This window comes from Lepidochelys kempii, chromosome 2, assembly GCF_965140265.1.
Source record: "Lepidochelys kempii isolate rLepKem1 chromosome 2, rLepKem1.hap2, whole genome shotgun sequence".
NCBI lineage: Eukaryota > Metazoa > Chordata > Testudines > Cheloniidae > Lepidochelys > Lepidochelys kempii.
Genome location: NC_133257.1, coordinates 148,618,897 through 148,646,695, shown reverse-complemented (window position 1 = coordinate 148,646,695; position 27,799 = coordinate 148,618,897). Strand labels below are relative to the sequence as shown.

General features: G+C 44.1%; 1 protein-coding gene and 1 long non-coding RNA gene across 12 annotated transcripts in view; one reads left to right on the top strand and one right to left on the bottom strand.

Moving 5' to 3' along the window:
- LOC140907153 (uncharacterized) overlaps positions 1 to 23,820 on the bottom strand; it is a 38,685-nt gene extending 14,865 nt beyond the window's left edge. Inside the window, exon 1 of the long non-coding RNA XR_012157393.1 lies at positions 23,395 to 23,820. This is a non-coding gene — a long non-coding RNA (uncharacterized lncRNA). The remainder of the gene's footprint in view (positions 1 to 23,394) is intronic.
- The window catches only part of TERT (telomerase reverse transcriptase), a 136,829-nt gene that overhangs the window by 62,612 nt on the left and 46,418 nt on the right, over positions 1 to 27,799 (top strand). For 8 of the 11 annotated variants that reach the window (XM_073332440.1, XM_073332442.1, XM_073332439.1 and 5 more), the window contains 4 exons: positions 6,002 to 6,190; positions 11,291 to 11,417; positions 11,754 to 11,815; positions 21,810 to 21,934. In XM_073332440.1, coding sequence (XP_073188541.1) covers positions 6,002 to 6,190; positions 11,291 to 11,417; positions 11,754 to 11,815; positions 21,810 to 21,934 — 503 coding nt within the window. Of the gene's footprint in view, positions 1 to 6,001; positions 6,191 to 9,355; positions 9,583 to 11,290; positions 11,418 to 11,753; positions 11,816 to 21,809; positions 21,935 to 27,799 lie in introns of those variants that run through there. The other 3 variants (XM_073332448.1, XR_012157392.1, XM_073332449.1) reach the window with 3 other exon arrangements.

Genomic DNA, 27,799 nt, shown 5'->3' with positions numbered 1-27,799 from the left:
GGAGGAAATCCCCAAACTCCCTTTGTCTAATAATGTAGCTTTGATCCTCTATTTCTAGATGTTAATAAACAAATATATGCAGCCATATGCTCAGAGTTACATCATAGGCAATGAAGAGAAAGTGAGGGCTGCGTAATCAAACTCACAATTTATCCTGGCTACTGACCATCTCCAGAAAGGTAGTGGCAAACAGTTCATGGAGCACATTTTGATAGGAAAATTTTTCAGTCCAAAAATTCAGACCAGTTCTAATCACTAAAGCACCATAAGCATTTATAAAGCCATACTGTCATTTACAGTAAGGCTCCTTTACACCACTCTGACAATGTAAATGAGTCTTAAAACTTTTACACCTGTTTTGTGCTCCTGGGGGAATTAACTAAGAATGGGAACAATTCACTAACAACAATGGGAACAACTAAGCAGGCAGGCTGCCACATTATGCTCTGTGTGAGGGGACAGAGCTTGCCCATGCCTACCTCCGAACACTCCAAAGCCCTGCACCTCCATGTTGGGCGCTCTGCAATAGCGAGCAAGAGGGACAGAGTCTCTCTTAGTTTGTTTGATGATCCTGATGGTACTTTCCAAATCGCTGCACTTTATGTCAGTGTCTGTCTTTTGTCATCACCATGTTTCTGGAGTTTGGGTAACGTACAGTAAAGTCCTAACTTGTTTTCCCAGAGATAATTAGAATACATGGTGCTCTCCTAGTAATGGCTGGTCTTAGACCTCCTGGATTTGGCAGAGAGGTTTTGTCAGACACAATAAGTCTCTGCAAGGACCATGGTTTAGGTCAGAGGTGGGCAAACCCTCCTGCCTGGCCCCTGAGCCCCTGGCCTGGGAGGCTTATCCCCAGTCCCTCTCCCCTGCAGCCTCAGCTCACTACGCTGCTGGCGCAATGCTCCGAGCAGGGGCTGCAAGCTCCTGGGGCAGCACAGCTGCAGAGCCCAGCATGACCCGGTGCTCTGTGCCACACGGTCAGGGAGCAGGGTGGGTTGGATAGAGGGCAGGGGAGTTTTGGGGGGTGGTCGGGGGTGGATAGGGGTCAGGGTGGTCAGAGAGCAGGGAACAGGGGGTTTGAATGGTGGCAGGGGTCCCGGGGAGGCAGTCACGAAGCAGGGTGGGGTTGGATGGGGCAGTGGGGGGAAGTTAGAGGCAGGGGTTCTGGGGGCAGTCAGAGGACAGGGAGAAGGGGTGGTTGGATGGGGCAGGGGTCCCAGGGGAGCAGTAAAGAAGGAAAGGGGTGGTTGGATAGGGTGGCGGGAGGGCCATCAGGGGCAGGGGTTCTGGAGGTGGTCAGGGGACAGAGAGAAGGGGTGGTTGGATGGGGCAGGGGTCCCAGGGGGGCTGTCAGGGAACAGGGGGCATTGGATGGGGCAGGAGTCCGGGGTGGGGCTGTCAGGGGGGCGAGTAATGGGGGGAGGTAGATAGGGGGTGGGGGCTGGGCCACAGCCCCTCCCCTAACCAGCCCTCCATACAATTTTTGAAACCTGATGCAGCCCGCAGGCCAAAAAGTTTGCCCGTCCCTGCTTTAGGTGTCGGGCCTGATGGATACAAAAGCAGAGTATTCTCTTGCAGCTAACAGTCATAGAATCATAGACTATCAGGTTGAAAGGAACCTCAGGAGGCCATCTAGTCCAACCCCCTGCTCAAAGCAGGACCAATCCCCAATTTTTGCTCCAGATTTCTAAGTGGCCCCCTCAAGGATTGAACTCACAACCCTGGGTTTAGCAGGCCAATGCTCAAACCACTGAGCTATCTCTCCCCCCTCAATTATGTATGTCCTCTTCAAAGGCTTGGAAAGCTCTGAGTGTTGTATGTCGCCATGCTGATCTATTTGACACACCCTTCTTGAGATCATCCGGTTTTATTGCACCAAAGTGTATGCTGTTCTTGATGCTGTCCTTGTAGCGCTTTCTGGCGCGGCCTTGATTCTGGCCTTGATCCTTGTGCCAATTCTCCATAGAACATTTTTCTCGGGGGTCGATGTTCAGGCATCTTCAGGTATCTGTGTAATAACACTTGTTTCAATTGAGGATGGCCTGTTCAATAGTTGGCTGAAGTGTTCAACCCATCTCTGTTCCATGCCATGTTTATCTTTGTCATAAATATAAAGGGAAGGGGTTAAGAAGCTCTGATACAGTACTATAAAATCCTCTTACCTGTAAAGGGTTAAGAAGCTCAAGTAACCTGGCTCGCAAATGACCAATCAGGGGACAAGATACTTTCAAATCTGGGATGGGGGTGGAAAGGCTTTGTCTGTCTGTGTGATGGTTCTGCCGGGGCCAGATCAAGAAAGCGAGCAATCCAACTCCTACAGAATTAGTAAGTAATCTAGCTAGAAAATGCATTAGATTTTCTTTTGTTTTGGCTTGTGAAATTCGCTGTGCTGGAGGGAATGTGTATTCCTGTTTTTGTGTCTTTTTGTAACTTAAGGTTTTGCCTAGAGGGATTCTCTATGTTTTAAATCTGACTGCCTGTGAGATTATCTTCCATTCTAATGTTACAGAGTTGTTCTTTTATCTTTTCTTTGTGTTTCTAATAAAGTACTGTTTTTTAAGAAGCTGATTGGGGTTTTTAGTGTCCCTAAAAACGCAAGGTTGGTCTGTGTTCATCTTATTTATTCTCAAGCCACCCCAGGAAAGCGGGTGTAGGGCTTGCAGGGAGACAGGGTTCCAAGTGGCCCTCCCTAAATGTTTGTTTGAATCACTTGATGTTGGCAGTGTTTACCTAATCCAAAGTACAAGGGAGAATTTGTGCCTTGGGGAGTTTTTAACCTAAGCTGGTAAAAATAAGTTTAGGGGGTCTTTCATGTGGGTCCCCACATCTGTACCCTAGAGTTCAGAGTGGGGAGGGAACCCTGACCATCTTTGATGACTGTCCTGCCATCAGCCATCATGATTGAACCACTTTTGAAGGTTCATAGACTAGCTTCAAGGAATCAAATAACTTCGTTTCATTTGTTTCCGCATACATTTGAATGTCTTCTGCTACCTTCTCCCATCCTTTACTTTGTGTTGAGCGTAGTTGCCTTTGTGTCTTGCTTTGCATATGTTTGAATCTATCTTTCAGGTGGACTGAGTATCATTTTGCCAGTTTTCGAAAGCCTCACTTTTTTCATTCAAGAGTACTATGATTTCCTTATCATCTTTGTCAGAAAAGAAGCCCTTTTCTTCCATCCAAGAATGTCAGTTGCAGTTTTTTTGTACTGTGTCTCTGAATTCCTCCCATGAGACAAGTTTATCAACAAGGTTGGTTTCTAGTGCACTTTGTAGCTTGTCTTGGTAGGATGCATGGTTTAATTTAGCAATATCAGGGGACATCTTGATGGTTTTGGGGCGTTGCAGGCATGTGGGTACAATATGTACATTCAGTATTGACCTAATCATTCTATGATCCATCCAGCACTCTGGTCCGCGCATGGCTCTGGTGATCCTGACATCTCTTATGTTACATTATCGGACAATGATGTAATCTATTAGATGCTATTGTTTGGATCTGGGGTGTATCCATGTAATTTTATATTTCTATGTTTGTCTGAAGATGATATTTGTAATTGTCAGGCTATGTTCTGCACACTTGTTAGGTGTAGGAGACCGTTTTTGTTCATTTTTCAATGCTATTTTTTCCAGTGACCTCTTATCAGTTGTTGTTATCTTTACCTATTCATGCATTGAAATCTCCTAGGATGTTTAGTTTGTCACTTTGTGGTGTTGACTTGATGGGAGAGTCAAGATCAGAATGGAACTGTTCCTTAGCATTGTCAGGGCTTGTTAAGGTGGGCACAAATGCACTGATGAGAGTAGCAAATCGCGACTTATTTAGTGGTAGCCCGAGTTTCATGAGTCTTTCGTTGATGCCTTTGGGCAGTCTTCAAGACACTTCAAGAGTTTGGTCTTGATTGCAATTCCCACTCATAGAACCATAGAATATCAGGGTTGGAAGGGACCTCAGGAGGTCACCTAGTCCAACCCCCTGCTCAAAGCAGGACCAATCCCCAACTAAATCATCCCAGCCAGGGCTTTGTCAAGCCTGACCTTAAAGACTCCATGAATTCTATCTCCGTGTGGTTCTTTTCCCTTCCAAAAGAAGGTATGACCCCCAGCAGGTTCTGTAATAAAGCCCTTGTCTGCCAATCTAGTTTCACTGAGCGCTGCAATGATAATATCATACCGGGGTAGCTCTTTTGAAAGGAGAGCTGTTCTTATTGCAAATCAAGAAGTATAGTCTTTATCTATCATAGTCCTGATGTTCCAAGCAGAAATCTTTAGTGCTTTTTTTTTAGTTATCTTTTGGTTTCGACCGTGTTGACGATGATCCACCAGCCATAGTAAGCTGGCTGGATTTTATTTGGACAGGCAATGTTTGAGGCACCTTTGCTAGCCCCTTCCCTTACAAAGGGAGAGCAGTGCAATCCTAAAAAGGGCTGCCCTGTCGCCTGGGGTGTTGCCAAACTTCCTTACTGCCCCTGGTCAGGAATGGGCCACCAATGTCCTCGGCCACCTGTGTGCAGGCTTGTGGCTACAACTGCCAGTAATCATCGCCACCTGTTGCTTTGCCACTCCTCCGTCACCACAGGACTTTTGAAGAGAGATGTGCATGAATGATGTGTGCGTGAGGTTGATTAAAACGGGAATCGTTGCACTAAGACAATCCCATTCTCTCAACTGCTGAAGCTTGGCCCACTGGCACAAAGGTTGCTACAACTGGAGGGTTCTTTAGCTGCAGTAGATAGCGATGACTTCTGTAGTGCCCCGTTGTGCCTTTTGCCTTCCACAATGCATTGCTGCACTGCTTTTCAAGCTGTTGGACCAATATCACTCTTTTCCTCCTTGGCTACCAGAATAGTCTTTGTATGATTGGGAGGGCAATCCTTAAATCACCATCAGTTTTCATACTTCCGGTTACCCTCACAAGCTTTAGCCTGCCTGCTGAGGCAGTTTACCAGGGCATGGGCACTGTCGCATACTTACAGCTACTTGGAGCTACTGGTGAGAGCTGAGTGTACAGTGAGGACCAAAGAGGAAAAGAACCACTCAATATCCCTTCTCTGTGTATACATGCCCAATAACACACTCAAGGCCTACCTCCTGTGGCACATTAGTCCAAAATTATGTATCTGGACCTTGTAATTGCGTGGCAGTATCCATTCCAAGACTACTCCCCTACTCTTCCAAGCCTAGTATACTTCAATCAATGTAGTGTCCTTTATGAGGTTTAATTTGATATTAAATTCAATTTCTTTTACTCTGACTCAAATCTTGCAGTGTCCTTCAGATATTAGTATTGCATGTATAACTGCATTGCAAGTGTTGGGGAGTAGTTATAGATTTTGACAGCAGGAGAGTAGGGAGCCATTTATGTCAGTTGATACTGTCAAGGGGTTGCATTTACTCTTTATCTCTCTGTTCTGGGGAACGGCAGAAGTGAATTTAAATTTGACAGTATATGTTTACCCCACTATACCCTACCCAGTATCTGCCTCTAAATTGTTATCAATCGATATATTAGCTTGATATTTCTGCTACAATGAAATCTGTGGTTTGAACAGGGGCAGAGTTAAGATTGTTTATCATTTATGTAACCTTATTTATGATTTTTTATAATGTTTTATAATATATTGTTTTTACCTCATTTTCTGCTCTAAGAATTAAACTCTTCATTTCATTAATCATTTCCTTAACCCTTTTATTGGTTCCTTTTTGCCTTAAGTGCCTTCAATTTTTGGATCTTAGGGAGCATTCACTCAGCTAAAGAGTTGGAGACCCTTTGTTTTTGTAACACCTCTTTTGTATTCTCAGAGATTTCTTCACTTGTGTTCGAATTATTTCTCAACATTTACAGTAGTTTATATAATGGACAGTAATCAGGATTCTTTTTCCTGGAAGATAGCCATAACAATTTTGGACTTGCTTTTGATAAGCATCAGACTAATAGGTTAATGTCACTTATATTACACATCACACATTATATTTTTGCTAACCATTTATATCTAATTTAGGACTCTGGCAACAGGCATTCCTGAGTATGGCTTTCTAATAAACCCCAAGAAGACCGTGATGAATTTTCCTGTTGATGAGGATATCCCAGGATGTTCCAAATTTAAACAGTTACCATATTGTGGTGTGATCCCATGGTGTGGGTTGTTACTAGATATACAGACACTTGAGGTTTACTGTGACTACTCCAGGTAAATATGGACACTGGTTAAACTTCCTTGTATAAATTAATATGTACTGAGATGCACAAGAACATTGGTTTTGCTAAACTAATGATATAGATGAGTCCACTACAAAATGAGTATGATCAGCTCTGCCTCCCATACAATGAATGAGAACATTCTCTTGTGCAATAGAATCATAGAATATCAGGGTTGGAAGGGACCTCAGGAGGTCATCTAGTCCAACCCCTGCTCAAATCAGGACCAATCCCCAATCAAATCATCCCAGCCAGGTCTTTGACAAGCCTGACCTTAGAAGTTTTTAATGAAGGAGATTCCACCACCTCCCTAGGTAACGCATTCCAGTGTTTCACCACCCCCCTAGTGAAAAAGTTTTTGCTAATATCCAAACTAAACCTCCCCTACTGCAACTTGAGACCATTACTCCTTGTTCTGTCATCAGCTACCACGGAGAACAGTCTAGGTCCATCTTCCTTGGAACCCCCTTTCAGGTAGTTGAAAGCAGCTATCAAATCCACCCTCATTCTTCTCTTCCATAGACTAAACAATCACAGTTCCCTCAGCCTCTCCTCATAAGTCATGTGTTCCAGTCCCCTAATCATTTTTGTTGCCCTCCGCTGGACTCTTTCCAATTTTTCCACATCCTTCTTGTAGTGTGGGGCCCAAAGCTGGACACAGTACTCCAGATGAGGCCTCACCAATGTCGAATAGAGGAGAACGATCACGTCCCTCGATCTGCTGGCCCCTACTTATACATCCCAAAATGCCATTGGCCTTCTTGGCAACAAGGGCACACTGTTGACTCATATCCAGCTTCTCGTCCACTGTAACCCCTAGGTCCTTTTCTGCAGAACTGCTGCCTAGCCATTCGGTCCCTAGTCTGTAGCGGTGCATGGGATTTTTCCATCCTAAGTGCAGGACTCTGCACTTGTCCTTGTTGAAGCTCATCAGATTTCTTTTGGCCCAATCCTCTAATTTGTCTAGGTCCCTCTGTATCCTATCCCTTCCCTCCAGCGTATCTACCTCTCCTCCCAGTTTAGTGTCATCTGCAAACTTGCTGAGGGTGCAATACACACCATCCTCCAGATCAGTTATGAAGATATTGAACAAAACTGGCCCCAGGACTGACCCTTGGGGCACTCCACTTGATACCGGCTGCCAACTAGACATGGAGCCATTGATCACTACCCGTTGAGCCCGACAATCTAGCCAACTTTCTACCCACCTTATAGTCCATTCGTCCAGCCCATACTTCTTTAACTTGCTGGCAAGAATACTGTGGGAGACCGTGTCAAAAGCTTTGCTAAAGTCAAGGAACAACACATCCACTGCTTTCCTTTCATCCACAGAACCAGTTATCTTGTCATAGAAGGCAATTAGATTAGTCAGGCATGACTTGCCCTTGGTGAATCCATTCTGACTGTTCCTGATCACTTTCCTCTCCTCTAAGTGCTTCAGAATTGATTCCTTGAGGACCTGCTCCATGATTTTTCCAGGGACTAAGGTGAGGCTGACTGGTCTGTAGTTCCCAGGATCCTCCTTCTTCCCTTTTTTAAAGATTGGCACTACATTAGCATTTTTCCAGTCGTCGGGGACTTCCCCCAATCGCCATGAGTTTTCAAAGATAATGGCCAATGGCTCTGCAATCACATCCGCCAAATCGTTTAGCGCTCTCGGATGCAACTCATCTGGCCCCATGGACTTGTGCATGTCCAGCTTTTCTAAATAGTCCCGAACCACTTCTTTCTCCACAGAGGGCTGGTCACCTCCTCCCCATGCTGTGCTGCCCAGTGCAGTCGTCTGGGAGCTGACCTTGTTCGTGAAGACAGAGGCAAAAAAAGCATTGAGTACGTTGGCTTTTTCCATATCCTCTGTCACTAGGTTGCCTCCCTCATTCAGTAAGGGGCCCACACTTTTCTTGACTTTCTTCTTGTTGCTAACATATCTGAAGAAACCCTTCTTGTTACTCTTAACATCTCTTGCTAGCTGCAACTCCAGGTGTGATTTCGCCTTCCTGATTTCACTCCTACATGCCCGAGCAATATTTTTATAATCTTCCCTGGTCATTTGTCCAATCTTCCACTTCTTGTAAGCTTCTTTTTTGTGCTTAAGCTCAGCAAGGATTTCACTGCTATGCCAAGCTGGTCGCCTGCCATATTTACTATTCTTTCTACACGTCGGGATGGTTTGTCCCTGTAACCTCAGTAAGGATTCTTTAAAATACAGCCAGCTCTCCTTGACTCCTTTCCCCCTTCTGTTATTCTCCGAGGGGATCCTGCCCATCAGTTCCCTGAGGGAGTCAAAGTCTGCTTTTCTGAACTCCAGGGTCCGTATTCTGCTGCTTTCCTTTCTCCCTTGTGTCAGGATCCTGAACTCGACCATCTCATGGTCACTGCCTCCCAGGTTTCCGTCCACTTTTGCTTCCCCTACTAATTCTTTCCGGTTTGTGAGCAGCAGATCAAGAAGAGCTCTGCCCCTTGTTGGTTCCTCTAGCACTTGTACCAGGAAATTGTCCCCTACATTTTCCAAAAACTTCCTAGATTGTCTGTGCACTGCTGTATTGCTCTTCCAGCAAATATCAGGGTGACTGAAGTCTCCCATGAGAACCAGGGCATGCGATCTAGTAACTTCCATGAGTTGCCGGAAGAAATAAGATGCCTTCGTCATCACTCCACTCTAGTTTAACATTTCAAATCCAACCCAGATCAGTAGTGGTTTCCGAGAAATGCATCTGATGGTCTGTAGTTCAGTTTCAAGTGGACAGATGTCTGTAACACCACAACCTTATAACCTCAGGTGATATTACTGGATATCTTGCTGACGTTCTGAATGGAAGAACTAAGGATTGAATGGGCTATGGAATTTGATTAATTTCCTGTGGATTATTGGGGACTAAACATGCTGCACTCCAGTAATATTCCCTTAGTGGGGCTAAGTCATATTGATTGAACTGTATTGTGGAAAATTATAATGGTACCTCCCATGTGTGTACCTGATCTCTGGATAAACTTTGTTTTCTAAGTTTGTCAGTGAGGCACTTTTCATCACCAAAAATCATATGAAAAAGATTATGGTTCTGTTTCTACTCTCCCTTTTTTGTGGGGGTGTATGTGCATTGTATACATTTTTTTTTTTTTGTTCATGGTTGGCACTCTTAATTTTTTTTTCTTTAAGGAGAGAATATACACCCATGGAAACTGTATCTGGTGAAAAAGGAGGTACTCACAAGATGTGAACCAGTGTTTTAACAGTAGGGATGGAGAAGGAATGGTGGACTTGAGAAATATTTATAGATGGCAAAGTGAAAGGTTCGAGAGCCTAGTTTCAAGGAGAGAAAATGGAGGGTAATCAAAGATAACTTCAAGGTTGCTACCTAGAGGATGGTGGAATTGTCATCTGTGATGGAGAGAGAATTGCTTAAATGGCCTGGGAAGAGAACTTTAAAATAGGACTGATGCATGTGTGTTATGAGAGTGCTCTATATCTGCATGTAAATAAATACGGTGCCAGTAAATGGCACTCAAGAAGATGAAAAATTATTTCTGGATTTTGTAGGATCAGGAAAGCTCGTTGATGGGCTCAGAAAATGGCTTCTTCTGTGCAGCTCTTTACATGGTGCTCTTAACACAATGCATGCAAAGAAACTCTTGACGCTATGGACCCACGTGCTGTGGGAGTATTGGTGGTGGGGAGAAGGAATGGGGGTGGAGGAACTTACAGAACTTTGGAATGCCTCTTGAGAACGTCTTTGATTTAGATGAGCTTCACTTAGGTTGCTAATCCTCTTATTTTTAAGGGCCATCAGGAACCACTATAATCATCGAGTCTGACTTCCTACCTAACATAGGCATGGAATTTCACCCAGTAATTACTGCAGCAAGTTCAAAGTTGGTTGAGATAAAGTCTATCTTTTAGAAAGACATCCATTTTTGATTTAAATATTTCAATCAATGGAGAATTATCCCGTTCCAATGGTTAATTACCCTCACTCGCTGTTTAAAAAAGAAATGCACCTTATTTCTAGCGTGAATTTGTTTGTTTCATCTTTCACCATTGGACCTGTTGTGCCTTTGTCTGCTAGATTAAAGAGCCCTCTCCTATCAGAAATCTTATCCTCATGTAGGTACTGTAGACAACGATCAAGTAACCTCTTAACCTTCTTTTTGAAAACCTATGTAGATGGAGCTTTTAAAGTCTCTTGCTGAAAGGCAACTTTCCAGATCTTGAATTCAAGATCATTCAAGCTATTGTCTAAACCCTCTCCAGTTTTTCAATACCTTTTTAAGTGTGGACACCTGAACTGGTCACAGAATTCCAGTAATAGTTTCACTGCACTAACGCCATATACAAAGATAAAATAACCTCCCTCTTTCTACGTGATATTCCCTTCCTTATACATCCATGGGAGTACACATCTACAGTATGGCCTACATTCTTTGTTCCTAGATGTATATCCTAGGTCATATTAAAATGCATGGTCTGTATAAGTGACCTGTTCTTTTTATTTACCACTGATTCTTGTGTCATCAACAAACAATTAAATAGAAAAAAATGTAAATTCATTGCTTATAATGATAGTGAATATTACTGCCCCGAAACAGATCCCTGCAGGACCCATTGCAAACATCTCCCTTGGATGATCATTTCCCATTTACTTTTTGGCACCTCTGACCACTCCTTTAATAATAGTAAATAATACAATCTGTATAGAATAAAAAGGGAAGAGCTAGTCAGAGTGCAAGAAATGACTTCAGGAGGGGCTGCTGAAAGTCCTGAGGATAAAAAAAAACGTACTGGAAATGGGGGCGGGGGAGTGTTGTGAACACAAATATTCAGGATAATTTAAGGAAGAAAGTATGGGGAGCAAAAAGGGAAAATGAGTCGTCATAGCAAATCCCAAAGGGATGTATCCTCTTTGCAGCTCAAGCTCTACCTGGATAAATCTCCAAAGAGGTAAAGGGAAGGGCAGTTATAAGTATATCAGAGGAAAAAATACTAGTAGCAATAGGAAGATAGTACATCTATTTTAATCTTTTTCTACCATTTATGGAGTTAATTTACAGAAATAATCATGTTAAAACTGTATTGTTTTTCCTCTTGTCTTTGTAGTTATGCCTGTACTTCTATCAGGTCAAGTCTCTCCTTCAATTCAAGCAGCACAGCAGGGAAAAACATGAAATACAAACTTGTCACAGTCTTGAAGCTGAAATGTCATAGTTTATTTCTCAATTTACAGGTGAAAATTGAAATACTTCAATTTTTTTTTATTTAGTGTTTCCAAAGTAATTTTAAATGTCTTTAGTTCTGACACTTAGTCTGATTGTACAAAATGCTGAGCATATCTTGGAGGTGCTGAAGTTACTGAAAATTGAGGATGCTCAGCACTTTGCAGAATCAGACCCTTGCAGAATTGTGTGAATATGTGATGATAGGAATTTTTCAAGGGTGGTATAAAACCTTATTTCTCTGTGGTCCAATCCCAGGCTGTTGGATTTGAACATAACATACATTTTTAGGAGCACTCTAATATACATTTGTGTAGATTGATTTTTTTTTGTATCTTTTATTCTAGGTCAACAGTCTTAGAACAGTTTTCATTAATATTTATAAGATATTTTTGCTGCAGGCCTACAGGTATGTCAATGTCTTCTTCAATAACTCAGAAAATTTCAGTACTGTTATATGCCATGTGAAGGAGCTGTGGATTAGAGAAAAGTAACGCCATAAAAGTTTGCCCTGATAGTTTTTGTATCAAGTTGTAGCATTCTTTCTACAGGTATTAAAATATATCGGCCCATGTAATGTTGTAAGGTTCAGGATGTGCCAGTATATGAAGTGTGTGTTTAGGTTAACCTGCATTTTAATAAGTTGATCAGGAAGCGGGTTTTTTTTAAAATATTTTAAAGCATCCACAAGTGACATAAGGAAGAAGGAATCTGGGATGAAATACTGTTTTGCTCCATTAGGATGACCAGAAAACATAATTCATTAACCAGACTGTACTGAGAACTATGTGTCTGGTGCAAAACTGTCAGGACTTTGACCTGTATTCTTCTGGTCCTGATTAAGGTATAATTCTCCCAAGTTAACTGCAGTTTCTTAACTGCTGATAATTTTTAATGATTTTACAGCTGAACAAGTGTAGCTGTCCTCAGTGAACAGTTGTTGATCATCAGATAAAGTTCATATTCTGGTCAAGGATGAATAGAAATGATCGCAAGTTGACAACCAGCTAAAAAAAGAGACATTTTAATCTTTGTGCGTCACATGCTGCTCATCTGCATTGGAGGTGGGGGAGAGCAAAGTAGAACACAAAGGGATGGAAAAGCCCAAAACCATAGAAATGGGGGCCAGTAATATGAAGTGTGTGTTTAGGTTAACCTGCATTTTAATAAGTTGATCAGGACGCAGGGTTTTTTTAAAATATTTTAAAGCATCCACAAGTGACATAAGGAAGAAGGAATCTGGGATGAAATACTGTTTTGCTCCATTAGGATGACCAGAAAACATAATTCATTAACCAGATTGTACTGAGAACTACGTGTCTGGTGCAAAACTGTCAGGACTTTGACCTGTAATCTTCTGGTCCTGGTTAAGGTATAATTTTCCCAAGTTAACTGCAGTTTCTTAACTACTGATAATTTTTAATGATTTTACAGCTGAACAAGTGTAGTTGTTCTCAGTGAACATTTGTTGATCATCAGATAAAGTTTATATTTTGGTCAAGGATGAATAGAAATGATCGCAAGTTGACAACCAGCTAAAAAAAGACATTTTAATCTTTTTGCTTCACATGCTGCTCATCTGCATTGGATATGGGGGAGAGCAAAGTAGAACACAAAGGGATGGAAAAGTCCAAAGCCATAGGAATGGGGGGCAACGTAAAAACCAACTAACTTGCTACCCATAAGATTGTAGGAGCCTCTCCATGCAAACCATGCATGATGGGGCATGATGATGTTGTCCTATAATTCAGATGAGCTAATTTTGCAAAATTCTCTTGTCAGTCTGTATTCTGTCCACTGGACCATTCCCTGGCTGGTGAGGGGAGCTGGAAGTAATATTCTTGCAATTGTACTGTATTCCCCAAACTTACAATTCAGAGCTGATAAACTGTGGCTTGTTGTCAATGACTATTTCTTCTTGAATGCTAAAAAGATGTCTTTTCTTAACTTTTCTTTGACGTTTTGACTTGTGGGTCTAATTCTAATGACAGGTTTCAGAGTAGCAGCCGTGTTAGTCTGTATCCGCAAAAAAAAAAAAAAAAAAAAAAAAAGGAGTACTTGTGGCACCTTAGAGACTAACAAATTTATTTGAGCATAAGCTTTTGTGAGCTACAGTTCACTTCATCAGATGCATTCAGTGGACTAATTCTAATGAGTAGATTTCTACAAATTTAGAAAAATATTCAGTGTTATCATATTGGTAGGCCTCCCCTGTATACACTGGTCTAGTGCTTTTCTTTTCTTTTCCAAGGGCTATCGTTAGGGCCCTACCAAATTCACAGCTGTGAAAAATGCATCGCAGACGGTGAAACCGATCTCCCCTATGATATCTGGCTATTGTAGGGGAGGGGCAGGGCTGGGTGCACCTCAGCCAGAGGCTCTTGCCGTGTGCTGGGCTCCAGTGGCTAGTCCCAGCTGGGCTGGGGAGGGATTAGACTTCCTCTTCCCCTGCATAGGCCACTCCCAGGGCTGGGTCAGAGCCACCTCCGGGAACCTCCCCCCGTAAGGCTGGCCCTGCCGCCCCCTCCCCCCCGAAGTGATGACTGCTCATATCCTGTGACCCTCACTGCTACTGGTGGTGGCACTGGCTTTAGAGCAGGGTGCTACCCTGCTCTGAAGGCAGTGCCCCTGCCAGCAGCAGCGCAGAAGCAAGGGTGGCAATCCCATGACCGCCCTACAATAGCTTTGCTATTCCCCATGACTCCCTTTTGGGTCGGGACCCCCATAGTTACAATATTATGAAATTTCAGATGTAAACATTACACTGACTATTTTAAAAATCCTATGACTGTGAAATTGACCGAAATGGACCCTGAATTTGGTAGGGCCCTAACTATCATGTAATGCTGTGGCTGAACGGTTGTTTTAATTGTGTCTTTCTGACACCAGACTTGCATGATTTACCATGCATTTTAGGTGAGTTTGTTGGCCCACTACACTGACATTTATGCTTGCTTCCACCACTTGACTACAAATAATTATTAATAATGATAATTGCCACTTTAGATGTCAGTCCTACCTTTATGCACCACTGCAATCCTCAAAATCCTCACTCAGCTGTCACCAACTTTGTAAGTACCTACGTTTCTCCCAGTGAGCATGTGCATAGCCACCTCAGACTAGGTGCTTGGGTGCCTACCTCATGCTAAGCCAAAATGGTATCCTCAAACTAGGTGCTCCCCCCCACTTGTCTTGTCTGTGTGGGCATGCTCAGAGCATGCATAACCCCACTCAGAACAGGAGGTGCTCCTGTTATAACCTTTTGTCCAGTGTCTCAAGAACTCCCGCATGATATGGGAGACCCAGGTTCATTTCCCCCCCCCTCCTTAATGTTGAAAAGGAATTTGAACTTAGGGTCTTCCCTCTCCCAGGAGAATGCCCTAAGCACTGGGCTATGGGCTATTCCAGGGCAGGTTTCTCTCAATGTCTGCTGTTGAAATTGTTCCACTTTTTATAAATAGTAACTATGCATTGGAGCAGTGGGACTAGAACATGGGTCTCATATTCCAGGTGAGTGCCCTAACTGCTGGGCTGTAGAGTTTTCTCTCTTTTATTGGCCCAAAGATTATTTAATAACCCACAGTGCAGTAGCTAGGGCATTTCCCTGGTGAGTAGGAAACCCACATACAAATCCCTTTCCCCACCTCAGGCAAAAGGGGGAATTGAATCTGGGGCTCCCATATCCCAGGTCAATGCTGTAACCGCTGGGCTAACATTTATATGGGGGCAGTGGTGATACCACCACCTCCTCCAAAAAACAGCTTAGGCATCTAAATCCAGGAGAGGGTTCATGGCTATGAATCCTAAGCAGAGATAGGTACCTCCCTCTGGCCTAGATGTAGGCACCTAAATCCCATTGAGGGACAGGAGTAAGGACCCATCCTCTCCTCAGCATGTCCTGTTGGCTAGCTTTGGCAGCTCCTGGTTCACAGTGCTGGCTTTTGTGGATCCCGTTCTTCGGCATTTGTCTCTCCTCATGCATTGTAAAGGGAGCTTGGTCACCTAATTTGGGACTGGGGATTCCACTGGGTGGCAAGGAGCCTAAAAATCAGGCCTTGCAACACCAAAGTCCCTTTGTGGGTCTGACCCTGTGGAAGTACAATGCAATAGGCATAGAAAATCAAATTTGGAAAATTTTCTTTCAAAAGTCCCTTTGTGGGTCTGACCCTGTGGAAGTACAATGCAATAGGCATAGAAAATCAAATTTGGAAAATTTTCTTTCACTGGATAGAAGTCACAGGCTGTATGCACAACGTCATTAAGTCACTGCGCCAACTGCATCTTACAGTTGTGTATCACCACTAGTGGCTATTTTACATTGTTCTAATCTCTATAGCGAGACTGGAAGGCCACTCAAAATGACTCCCACATGTTTCATAATACATTTTAGGTGGCAGAATTTCAGTTCGAGCCTTTCTTTCTTTTTTTTTTTTTTTTTTTGGTGGTGGTGGTCTGCCCTTACTCCCCTTTATAACTCATGTGTCCTTAAGAACATAGCTGACTTTGTTGTAGGATGCACTTTTGTCTGTTAAAGTCCAATAGCCTTGATTGCCTTAAAAACTTGTTTTAACCTTTGTGTTATAATCTTCTTCTAACTTCCCATGAACTAAAATGTCTTCCGTATACATTTCCATTCCCTCCAAGCTTTGCAGTATTTAGTAGGGTTTGACGCTGAATGGGAACAAATGAAATCAATATCTTCTTTTTCTAAGTTACATTATAAAATTTGTCAGCTTGGTATTCTCGGGGGGGTGGAACTTGCCAGCATTTACTAACTACATCTAGTGAGGAGACCATTACTGCACCAACTAACCAACTATCTTCTGCTGGTGTAAATTTTTCTAGCTCTATTGAATACTACTACTTCTGTGCTACTTGAGGGATGTGGCCCTTTATTTTCCGTGGCAAGAGCAATATACCTTTCCCCCCCAGTATTGACTCATTAAACTTGTTTAAGTCTACAGATATCACCATACCTGCATTTGTCATACAACTCCATAGGGAGACACCATTCTGTTTCAATACTTCACTCTAATACATCATTCTATTCCATTCTAACTGTTGTTTCGCTTTGGAAGCAGCAGGTTTGGGGAGAGCTCAAAGGACATAGCCCACCTTTCAAAAGAACTTGCACAGGTTCTCCCTTAGTAAGCCACCTTTCCAACACCATTTCAACTTCCTATGTTTTATGTGGCCTATCTCTGTGGCTGTGGTTTGATCTCGGAGATTACTTACAATGGATCCATTAACGTCAAAGGTGTGAAACTCTTACTGTGACACAGGGTCTGGGATCCCTCCCTAAGCTATATTTCGTAACAAGGGAGAATGGGTAAGAGAAAAATCCAGTCTGCCTACTTGGATGGCCTAAGTCGTAAGTGTTCGATAAATATTTCTGTTCTGTAGTTATATCATATGATGATTATGAAACACTTTCCATTCCAAGAAGAAAAGGAGTACTTGTGGCACCTTAGAGACTAACCAATTTATTTGAGCATGAGCTTTCGTGAGCTACAGCTCACTTCATCGGATGCATACCGTGGAAACTGCAGCAGACTTTATATATACACAGAGAATATGAAACAATACCTCCTCCCACCCCACTGTCCTGCTGGTAATAGCTTATCTAAAGTGATCATCAGGTTGGGCCACTTCCAGCACAAATCCAGGTTTTCTCACCCTCCACCCCCCCACACAAATTCACTCTCCTGCTGGTGATAGCCCATCCAAAGTGACAACTCTTTACACAAGGTGCATGATAATCAAGTTGGGCCATTTCCTGCACAAATCCATGTTCTCTCACCCCCTCACCCCCCTCCCAAAAACCACACACACAAACTCACTATCCTGTTGGTAATAGCTCATCCAAAGTGACCATTCTCCCTACAATGTGCATGATAATTAAGGTGGGCCATTTCCAGCACAAATCCAGGTTTTCTCACATCCCCCCCACCCCCATACACACACAAACTCACTCTCCTGCTGATAATAGCTCATCCAAACTGACCATTCTCCAAGTTTAAATCCAAGGTCGAAACAGCAGACTGGACTTCTACATAGAGTGCTTCCGCCGACGTGCACGGGCTAAAATTGTGGAAAAGCAGCATCACTTGCCCCATAACCTCAGCCATGCGGAACGCAATGCCATCCACAGCCTCAGAAACAACTCTGACATCATAATCAAAAAGGCTGACAAAGGAGGTGCTGTTGTCATCATGAATAGGTCGGAATATGAACAAGAGGCTGCTCGGCAGCTCTCCAACACGAGTTTCTACAAGCCATTACCCTATGATCCCACTGAGAGTTACCAAAAGCAACTACAGCATTTGCTCAAGAAACTTCCTGAAAAAGCACAAGATCAAATCCGCACAGACACACCCCTGGAACCCCGACCTGGGACATTCTATCTACTACCCAAGATCCATAAACCTGGAAATCCTGGGCGCCCCATCATCTCAGGCATTGGCACCTTGACAGCAGGATTGTCTGGCTATGTAGACTCCCTCCTCAGGCCCTACGCTACCAGCACTCCCAGCTACCTTCGAGACACCACTGACTTCCTGAGGAAACTTCAATCCATCGGTGATCTTCCTGATAACACCATCCTGGCCACTATGGATGTAGAAGCCCTCTACACCAACATTCCACACAAAGATGGACTACAAGCCGTCAGGAACACTATCCCCGATTAATGTCACGGCTAACCTGGTGGCTGAACTTTGTGACTTTGTCCTTACCCATAACTATTTCACATTTGGGGACAATGTATACCTTCAGATCAGCGGCACTGCTATGGGTACCCGCATGGCCCCACAGTATGCCAACATTTTTATGGCTGATTTAGAACAACGCTTCCTCAGCTCTCGTCCCCTAAAGCCCCTACTCTACTTGCGCTATATTGATGACATCTTCATCATCTGGATCCATGGAAAAGAAGCCCTTGAGGAATTCCACCATGATTTCAACAATTTCCATCCCACCACCAACCTCAGCCTGGTCCAGTCCACACAAGAGATCCACTTCCTGGACACTACAGTGCTAATAAACAATGGTCACATAAACACCACCCTATACCGGAAACCTACTGACCGCCATTCCTACCTGCATGCCTCCAGCTTTCACCCTGACCACACCACACGATCCATCGTCTACAGCCAAGCTCTGCGATACAACCGCATTTGCTCCAACCCCTCAGACAGAGACAAACACCTACAAGATCTCTGTCAAGCTTTCTTACAACTACAATACCCACCTGCAGAAGTAAAGAAACAGATTGATAGAGCCAGAAGAGTTCCCAGAAGTTACCTACTACAGGACAGGCCTAACAAAGAAAATAACAGAACGCCACTAGCCGTCACCTTCAGCCCCCAACTAAAACCCCTCCAACGCATTATTAAGGATCTACAACCTATCCTAAAGGATGACCCAACACTCTCACAAATCTTGGGAGACAGGCCAGTCCTTGCCTACAGACAGCCCCGCAACCTGAAGCAAATACTCACCAACAACCACATACCACACAACAGAACCACTAACCCAGGAACTTATCCTTGCAACAAAGCCCGTTGCCAATTGTGCCCACATATCTATTCAGGGGACACCATCACAGGGCCTAATAACATCAGCCACACTATCAGAGGCTCGTTCACCTGCACATCCACCAATGTGATATATGCCATCATGTGCCAGCAATGCCCCTCTGCCATGTACATTGGTCAAACTGGACAGTCTCTACGTAAAAGAATAAATGGACACAAATCAGATGTCAAGAATTATAACATTCATAAACCAGTCGGAGAACACTTCAATCTCTCTGGTCACGCAATCACAGACATGAAGGTCGCTATCTTAAAACAAAAAAACTTCAAATCCAGACTCCAGCGAGAAACTGCTGAATTGGAATTCATTTGCAAATTGGATACTATTAATTTAGGCTTAAATAGAGACTGGGAGTGGCTAAGTCATTATGCAAGGTAGCCTATTTCCTCTTGTTTTTTCCTCCCCCCCCCCCCCCAGATGTTCTGGTTTAACTTGGATTTAAACTTGGAGAATGGTCAGTTTGGATGAGCTATTATCAGCAGGAGAGTGAGTTTGTGTGTGTATGGGGGTGGGGGGGATGTGAGAAAACCTGGATTTGTGCTGGAAATGGCCCACCTTAATTATCATGCACATTGTAGGAAGAATGGTCACTTTGGATGAGCTATTACCAGCAGGATAGTGAGTTTGTGTGTGTGGTTTTTGGGAGGGGGGTGAGGGGGTGAGAGAACATGGATTTGTGCAGGAAATGGCCCAACTTGATTATCATGCACCTTGTGTAAAGAGTTGTCACTTTGGATGGGCTATCACCAGCAGGAGAGTGAATTTGTGTGTGGGGGGGTGGAGGGTGAGAAAACCTGGATTTGTGCTGGAAATGGTCCAACCTGATGATCACTTTAGATAAGCTATTACCAGCAGGACAGTGGGGTGGGAGGAGGTATTGTTTCATATTCTCTGTGTATATATAAAGTCTGCTGCAGTTTCCACGGTATGCATCCGATGAAGTGAGCTGTAGCTCACGAAAGCTCATGCTCAAATAAATTGGTTAGTCTCTAAGGTGCCACAAGTACTCCTTTTCTTTTTGCGAATACAGACTAACACGGCTGTTACTCTGAAACCTTTCCATTCCAAGAGTAACTCAAGAGGATATTAAACAGTGGCTACTAGAAATTAGACATTTTTAAATCAGCAGGTCTGGATGGATAACTTGCATCCAAAAATTTTAAAAGAACTGGCTGAAGAGCTCACTGAACCATTAATGTTGATTTTCAATAACTCTTGAAAAAAGAAAAGGAGTACTTGTGGCACCTTAGAGCTACAGTGAAAGCTTATGCTCAAATAAATTCGCTGTAGCTCACGAAAGCTTATGGTCAAATAAATTTGTTAGTCTCTAAGGTGCCGCAAGTACTCCTTTTCTTTTTGTGGATACAGACTAACACGGCTGCTACTCTGAAATAACTCTTGAAACACTGAGGAAGTTTCAGAAGAGTGGAAGAAAGCAAATGTTATGCTAATATTTAAAAAGGCTAAATGGGATGACCCTGGTAATTATAGTTCTGTCAGCAGGGGCAATACCAGCCTCTTCCCGGTGGCGGGGCTGAGGTGGGCTAAGAAAACTAGCCAGGGGAGGGGGGCTGTGCCCCTTCGCTCTCTGGTAAATTCTGGTCGCACCCTTAGCCAAGAGGCCCCGCCTCCTTCCCATTGCCCCAGCCCTCTCCCGGTTCCTCAGGTAGGTGCTGGCCCCCACTTGCCACAAGGCTCTGCTTCTCCCTGGCCCCTGCTCCTCAGGTAAGTGCTGGCCCCACCTCTTCCTCATCCCACCCTTGAGGCCCTGTCCCCTGGCCAGGTCGGAGGCCAGAAACCAGAGCTGGGAAGTGCAGGGTGGCTGCTGCGCTGGCTGGTGTCATGGTGCAGGTGGCCAAGGTGCTCCCCTGTCTCCTCCTGCTGCTGGTGGTGCCTGGGGTCATGGGGCTGCAGCATCTCTTCAGTTCCCTACCACCCTTTGACTACTTGCAGCCAGTAAGAGCCACCTGGGGGGGGCGCTTTTCTGGGGCCAGCAGAGCCCTTGGGGAGCAGCAACCACGGGAAGTGGGGCACAGGAGCCTGGGCTGGAGCAGGTTAGTCCAAGCCATTGTGGGAACCCCAGACCCTCCATCTGCCCTGGGCGGCATGCCCTGGCGGGCAGGGACACAGGCTTGGGACTGCTTTTGGGCCCCCCCCCCCCAGCCCCTGTCCAGGCTTCCTCTGCCCTGTTGCTGGTGGCAGCACTGCCTTCAGAGCTGGGCACCTAGCCAGCAGCCGCCACTCTCCAGCCACCCAGCTCTGAAGGCAGCGCCACCGCCAGCAGCAGTGGAGAAGTAAGGGTGGCAATGCCATACCATGCCACCCTAACTTCTGCATAAAGTTTGATCTTTGCACTGGGAGGACTGGCTATGGGGGGGGGGTGCTAAGGGAAAATTTGGGGAGGCTATAGTAACAAGCCCCGCACCGCCCCGGAGGGACTCTATCCTGCTGTAGCAGATGCTGCACTGGGACCACCTGAAAGCTGCCAGAACAGCTGTTGCTGGGAGTGGAGGAGAAGAGATTTGGCCTGAGTTCCCCCACCACCATCCTTTAAGGAGCACCATGTGGGGCAAGAACTGGGCAACCTCTTCTTCTTTTCCCCCCACCCTGTAAATGTATGTCTGTTTTCTCCTCTCTTCCCCCCACTGTGACCCGCAGACCCAGCATCTGATGCCAACAGTTCATTCTTCCCCTTCCCATAAGGAACTAAATGGGGCTCAAGTTTCCCACCCCCTTTCCAATGTTTTTAATTTTTTTAAGGTAATCACTTGGGATTTTAAAAGTTTAATAGACTCTTTTATTATTAGGTTCCATGCATGTGTTCTCCAGCTTCCCTTTAACCAGCAAGTTAGAAAAAACCCTTGCTTCTTCCTGAGGATCATTTCTGATACTGCATCATGCTGCTATTCTATTTTGAAAACCAAAAACACAGGTACGGCATATTAAGTGGTTATGAATATCATAAAATAAAGAAGAATTTTAAAGTTTTAAAAATAGACACGTGACGGGGTTCAGAAGTGCAATCCGGACCAGTGAGGGGTTGTCACTTGCCTGCAATGCTTTGCTGTTGTAGCTTACAACTAGCCTACCAGTGTATAGGTCACACCCTTAGTGTCCGTATGCTAGACAGTCCTTGTTCAGCTGTTCTGACCTCAGTAGCCTGTCTACAGCACCACTCTGGCTTCTACCAGCCTTGGTTGCAACCAGCAAGATGAGCCAAACTCACTCTTAGTTTGTTTACCAAATATGTAAAAATGGACCATTGTCTTTTCCTGAAGATTGGGCTGCTCAGAGAATCAAATGTACATTTCTGTGTCTAATGTTTATCAACAGGTTTGTTTATTAACTCCCTGATTTGCCTGGCCTGAACACATTTTAGTTATCCTTTCAGAATATGTCCATAACTCTTAATACCACCACAGACATACATCACACAAAATTACTAATGATCAGTGAGTTGTTGATCTTCAGGCAATACCTCACAAAGCATATTTTTCACAAAGATTATTACAGTAGTGTTTACAATGTGAATACAGGATGCTTAGTGTCACCACGCCCCCCTTACAAAGCTGCAGGGTTGACCCACTGGTTGACCCATTGGCAGCAGGTTAGAACCTACTGTTCTCCAACCCCTCAATATGGTTAATTACATCTGAAATGACCATCCTAAATCTATAGATTAAGGGGCACCTTTCCCCCTCCTTAGCATCCATCACACCCTCTGGGTCACCCAGCCCAGAGTTCTGTCATCCCTGAAAGTGTTTACTCAGCTCTCTTACTGCTCCAGGTCTGCCCTGCTCTCAGTGGAGTTCTGGCCCACAGTTATTTACCTAGCTGTGCCAGAGTCCCACTGCTCCTAGCAAATCATTGGCGACAACACCATCTAGCTGTGCCTCAGTTTCCTTCACCCAAAACAGTAAAAAGTTGTCACCCATTAGGACACGAAAACAGGTCTCATCCCCCTCAAAGTCTGCCCTGCGCCCAGCTGAGTTCTGATCCACCACCATCTCTCTGCACTCAGCAGTTTCTGGGCCACTGCACTGTCTAGCCTTGCCTCAGTTTCTCTGCTTTCAGTGGAGTTCTGGACCACAGCATTCCTAGCTGTGTCAGAGTCTTTAGCACATGAGCAGATCTTGTGCCACGGCACCTTTTCAGCTGTACCACAGACACATTCAGCGCTGACGCCATTTCCCTGGTGAGGGTTTACTGCTTCAACCACTGAGTCTGGCTATCGTGGGCTTGTATCTGAGCCCTCGGGTTCAACCTGGTTACCTCAAAACAGCATACAAACAACACATCAAGAAAAAACACTTCCCACAGTCAGAATCCTGGAATAACTTTTAGAACCCATAATATCAAAGGCTACAGGCAGAGTGGTAGGGTCCATCATACCCACATCTGGTTGTCTGCTAGCCTCCTATCAGGTACACCATTATGTCCTTCCTCCTGGGTTCCATGAGCATGACTTGCCCTCCTCTTCTGTCTGAGCTGCCTTTTTGTCCTTGTCAGCAAGCTTCTGTTGTTCCAGCTCTGCTTCCTGACTCAGACACCTGATCTCCAGATCTGTCCGTGTCTCCTCCACTAACAGCCTTTTCCATTCCAACCTCCACAGCTCTGTACCTCTCGCTATTGATACTGCTTCTGTTGGATCATCTGGGGAACCATCTGCTTAGTCTCCTGCATGTCCTGTAAGAGAAAAAGGGACCCTTATCTGGCTCCCAGTTTGCAGCAAGTGCCCCATTCTGTCTCCTGGTTTATGAGTGCAGCATGGCTACTCGCTCTATTTGCTTCTGAATCTGATCAGCTGCTGCAAGACCTCACTGTGCAAACAGCTCTTTTAACTGTTTCTTGGTGAGCTCAGCATCTGCTTCTTTGCACATCCTGCCTTTTCTGCTGCTTAATCATATTTATGCCTTTCTTTGACTGCTCCCAGCCTTTTCACTTGAAAATCACTTAAAACTATTTCACCAGTGCTTAAAGTGTAAACCTCAGTTATATTAATAAGCTGTGTGTAAATCCTGCATAACTGTGGCACTGCGACAGGGTTCGGGTAATGCCTGCCTGCAATACCACAAAAATAGAGGTTTCAGAGTAGCAGCCTTGTTAGTCTGTATTCGCAAAAAGAAAAGGAGTACTAGTATTCCTTTTCTTTTCACAAAAATAGAGTGCATGCTTTTTGCTGACTATGGTTGTCCCAGGCAGAGAGCCATAGTAGCAAGGCATTGTAAGGTACTCAGGGTCATGGGGTAAGAGGTGACACAACTCTTCTCTGGTCTGGAGTGCACCCCAGAATGTTACAACACCTCAGTGGCACAATAGCTGCAGTCACTGTTATGCTCATCTGTTGTACTGGCAGTGAATCATTCTCCCATACCAGGGTAACTAGTATGAATGATCAAGCAGCATGTTCTATCAGAAACAAAATGTTTACCTATATAACGTATGTAGAGAGGCGGCATTTCCCTGTTTTGGATAAAATAATGGAGATGTCACAGTTCACATTTAATAAATCCTGAAAGCATTGACAACTGCAGCTTTGGGACTGATCAGAGACAATTGATATACAATTGAGGTCCCTTTCCTTCAGCCAGTAAAACCACTGGGGATGGAACTAATTAACAGATTTTACTTTTAAATTCTCGGAAAATAAATTCAATAAGTGTTTGTGTGATGCAATCCCTGGGTGCAGCCTGGGACTGTGAGACCGCTGTGCTCCCTTAACTCTCTCCAGCCTCGGCTGTCTCTCACAATGCTTTGCTAGTGACAAGCAGCAAACCCCTGCAGGCACTGTTAACACTCAGCACAACAGTATGTGGAGGCCCCCACCTAGCTAGATTGCATGAATGCTCCCAGAGTCACTCATGAATCACACAGAGAAAGGCACCAGCCAGATCCGCCCAGATCCCAGCACTGTACCTCAGGAATATGCTGTTTTGCATTGCTCAAGACGAGCAGTGCTGATTTATTAATTGGTTCATCACTTCATGTATAGAAAGTGAATAAACACTAGCCTTTGCAAACCTGAGCAGATTACCAAACACTTCAGGCAAACTCTTTGATAAAGATTAACAGTTAAACAAATGTATTGACTACAAAAGGTAGATTTTAAGTGATTATAAGTGATAGGCAAAAAATCAGAGTTTGTTACCAAAATAAAATAAAATATAAGCATGCAGTCTAAACTCTCAACCCTATTAGACGGGGCAACATCTAGATTAAGCATTTTTCTCACCCCACTGGATATTGCAGTTCATAGTACACAGATTTCACCCTGGAAACCTGGATCAGTCTCCTCTGTTGGAGTCTTAAGTATTCTCAGTGTCCTTGTTGCTTGCAGCATAGGTGGGGGCAGGAGAAAGGCCCAGCATGGGGCCCCTGTGTTCTGTTTTATACCCTCAGTCCCATGTGCTTGGAGAACACAAGTCCAGGCATGTCTGGTGGACATTGCTGAGTCTCCAGGCAAGGTTGAGCAATTCCCCTGGTGTGGCCTCATGCAGGCGGGTCATTGAATTGTAGTTCTCTTGCTGGACAATGGTTGTTGATGCGTTGTTTGACACTCCGCCTGGGTGTTGGTTACTTTCCTTGCTGTTGTCTCTGGGGAGCTAATATCTGGCTGATTCCCCCAATTTACAGCATAATTTAGTGACAACCACACAATAAAATTCTCATAACTACATATGCATTAATGATATACATATATGGATAGAAAAATTACTTTCAGCAGATCATAACCTTTCCCCAGATATCTCACATGGACTGCTCTATATGCAAGATCACAATTATGTATTGATGAGGAATATGGGGGTTACAGGGCACTCCCCCAAGGTACAGAAAGTCACAGTTGGGTCCTCTCATCCTTCATTATGGAGTCGTGATGAGCTCCTCCATAATACATAACCTGTATATGAATTAAAGGTACTTACAGTACATTTCTGCAGAGGATCTCATTGCTTTGCAGAGGTGGGTGAATACAGTGGACGACCTCAAGTGTGGTGTTTACCACCTTTAACTTTATTTATATTTCTAATATTCCATGTACTTAGAATTAAGGATTATTACAAATATTGTGGTATCTGCTTAAATGGTTACAATAAGTAAATGCAAGTTTTTGAGTGTGTTCACAGTATTATCTCAGGTTAAGGATAAGGAAACTGAAACACAGAGATGCTAATGAACTTGCCCAACATCACAACAGAAATTATTGTCAGAGTTCTGTACAAATCCAGGTTGCCTGACTCCCATTTCCATAGTCACTAGGTTACTGCCTCTGATACACTTTTTAAAAACGATATCATATTATGTAGCCTGTAGCATATGCCTGTGGTTGCCAACAACCTGTTCTGGGCTGAGTCTATGCTGTAGTCAAAGGGGTGATTGCATATTTGCACTAGCATTAAGCTAGCTAGCATGGCTAAAAATAACAGTGAAGATGAGGTGGCACAGGTTGCAGCCTGGGCTGTACAAACATGCCAGGAATTTTGGGTATAGGCTCACATTGCTAGCATGCACATGCTCTCCCCCCAGCACTCATTCACTGGAGGCATTCCTCCTTGTGTGTACCTTTATCTTTCTGTCTTTTCTCCACATAGGCAATGACTATTGGGAGAGGATTATTTTCCTGCTCCATGGGGAGGGCAGATGACACTGACGTTGTGCTCTAGGCTGAGTGACTTAGCTTACTCTACCTGATCTACTCTCAGACCAGGCACAGTAACAGAGTCCCAATCAACTGCTCACTTTGGTCTCTGCTGTAGCTTCTGCTTGAGGTAGACAATGAAGGGTGAGGAAACTGCAGACTGCAAATGTGGAGTCTGGGAGTGGCATCTTGGAGCACTATGGGATGGGAAAGAGGAGATATTTGAGAGGCAGTAGGACTTGAGGAGAGAATGCAGCAGGGGAAGGGTTGGTTTATATTAAGATACCAGGTAAGATTGATTATTTGTTCTTGCTTGAGATGTCTTTCTCCTGCCTCTTCTATCACTCCTTCATTTTCTTACTTGGTTGCTTCTCCCCTCATTTACTCTCTGGTGAAGTCCCTTCGAGTACATTCCTTGGTCACCGCTCTCCCCTCTGTGGATGAGCTCATACACTCTCATAACTTCTTATTGATGACCCCCTCCTCTGCTGCTCCTCTTGGAGCCTCAAGCAGAAGCTTCCATTTCCTCCCATTTCTGTTACTGTATGTTCAGCCACTAACTCAAATCCAACATATTAAAAATGAAATTTCTTGTCCTACTCCTACCATAAAAACCCTCTCCTTTTCCTTCCTTTATTATTATTATTATTATTTATTATTGTATTATTATTATTATTATCCTTCCCACCATCTTTCTGGTCATCCAGGCTTACAACCTTTGTTTTTTTCTTCTCACTTCCTTTTCCATTCAGACTGTAAATCCTGCTGTTACTAATTCTTTTCTCATATTGTGAAATTCTGTCCCTTCACCTCCATCCGCATTCCCAAAACCTTGGTCCATGCTTTGGTCATCTCTTGCCTTGGCTACTGTACCTTCTCCTTCCTGGCCTCCCAAAATCTCACCTTGTGTCTCCTCAAGTCCTTTTGACAGGATGCAGTCGAAAGCACTTTTTACCCTTCTCTGCAGCTATTTTATTTTCCCTCCTTTAGTCCCTTCATTGGTTTCCCAAGAATTATTTCACGAGAATAAATATTAAATTCAGACTTCTTATTCAGGGCTGCATGGTACTGCTTCTACTGAAATCTTATATTCTGTTCTTACCTTCTCGTTATTTACACAAATATGTTGCCATTCAATGCTCTTTAATGTTGTTTTTGTCT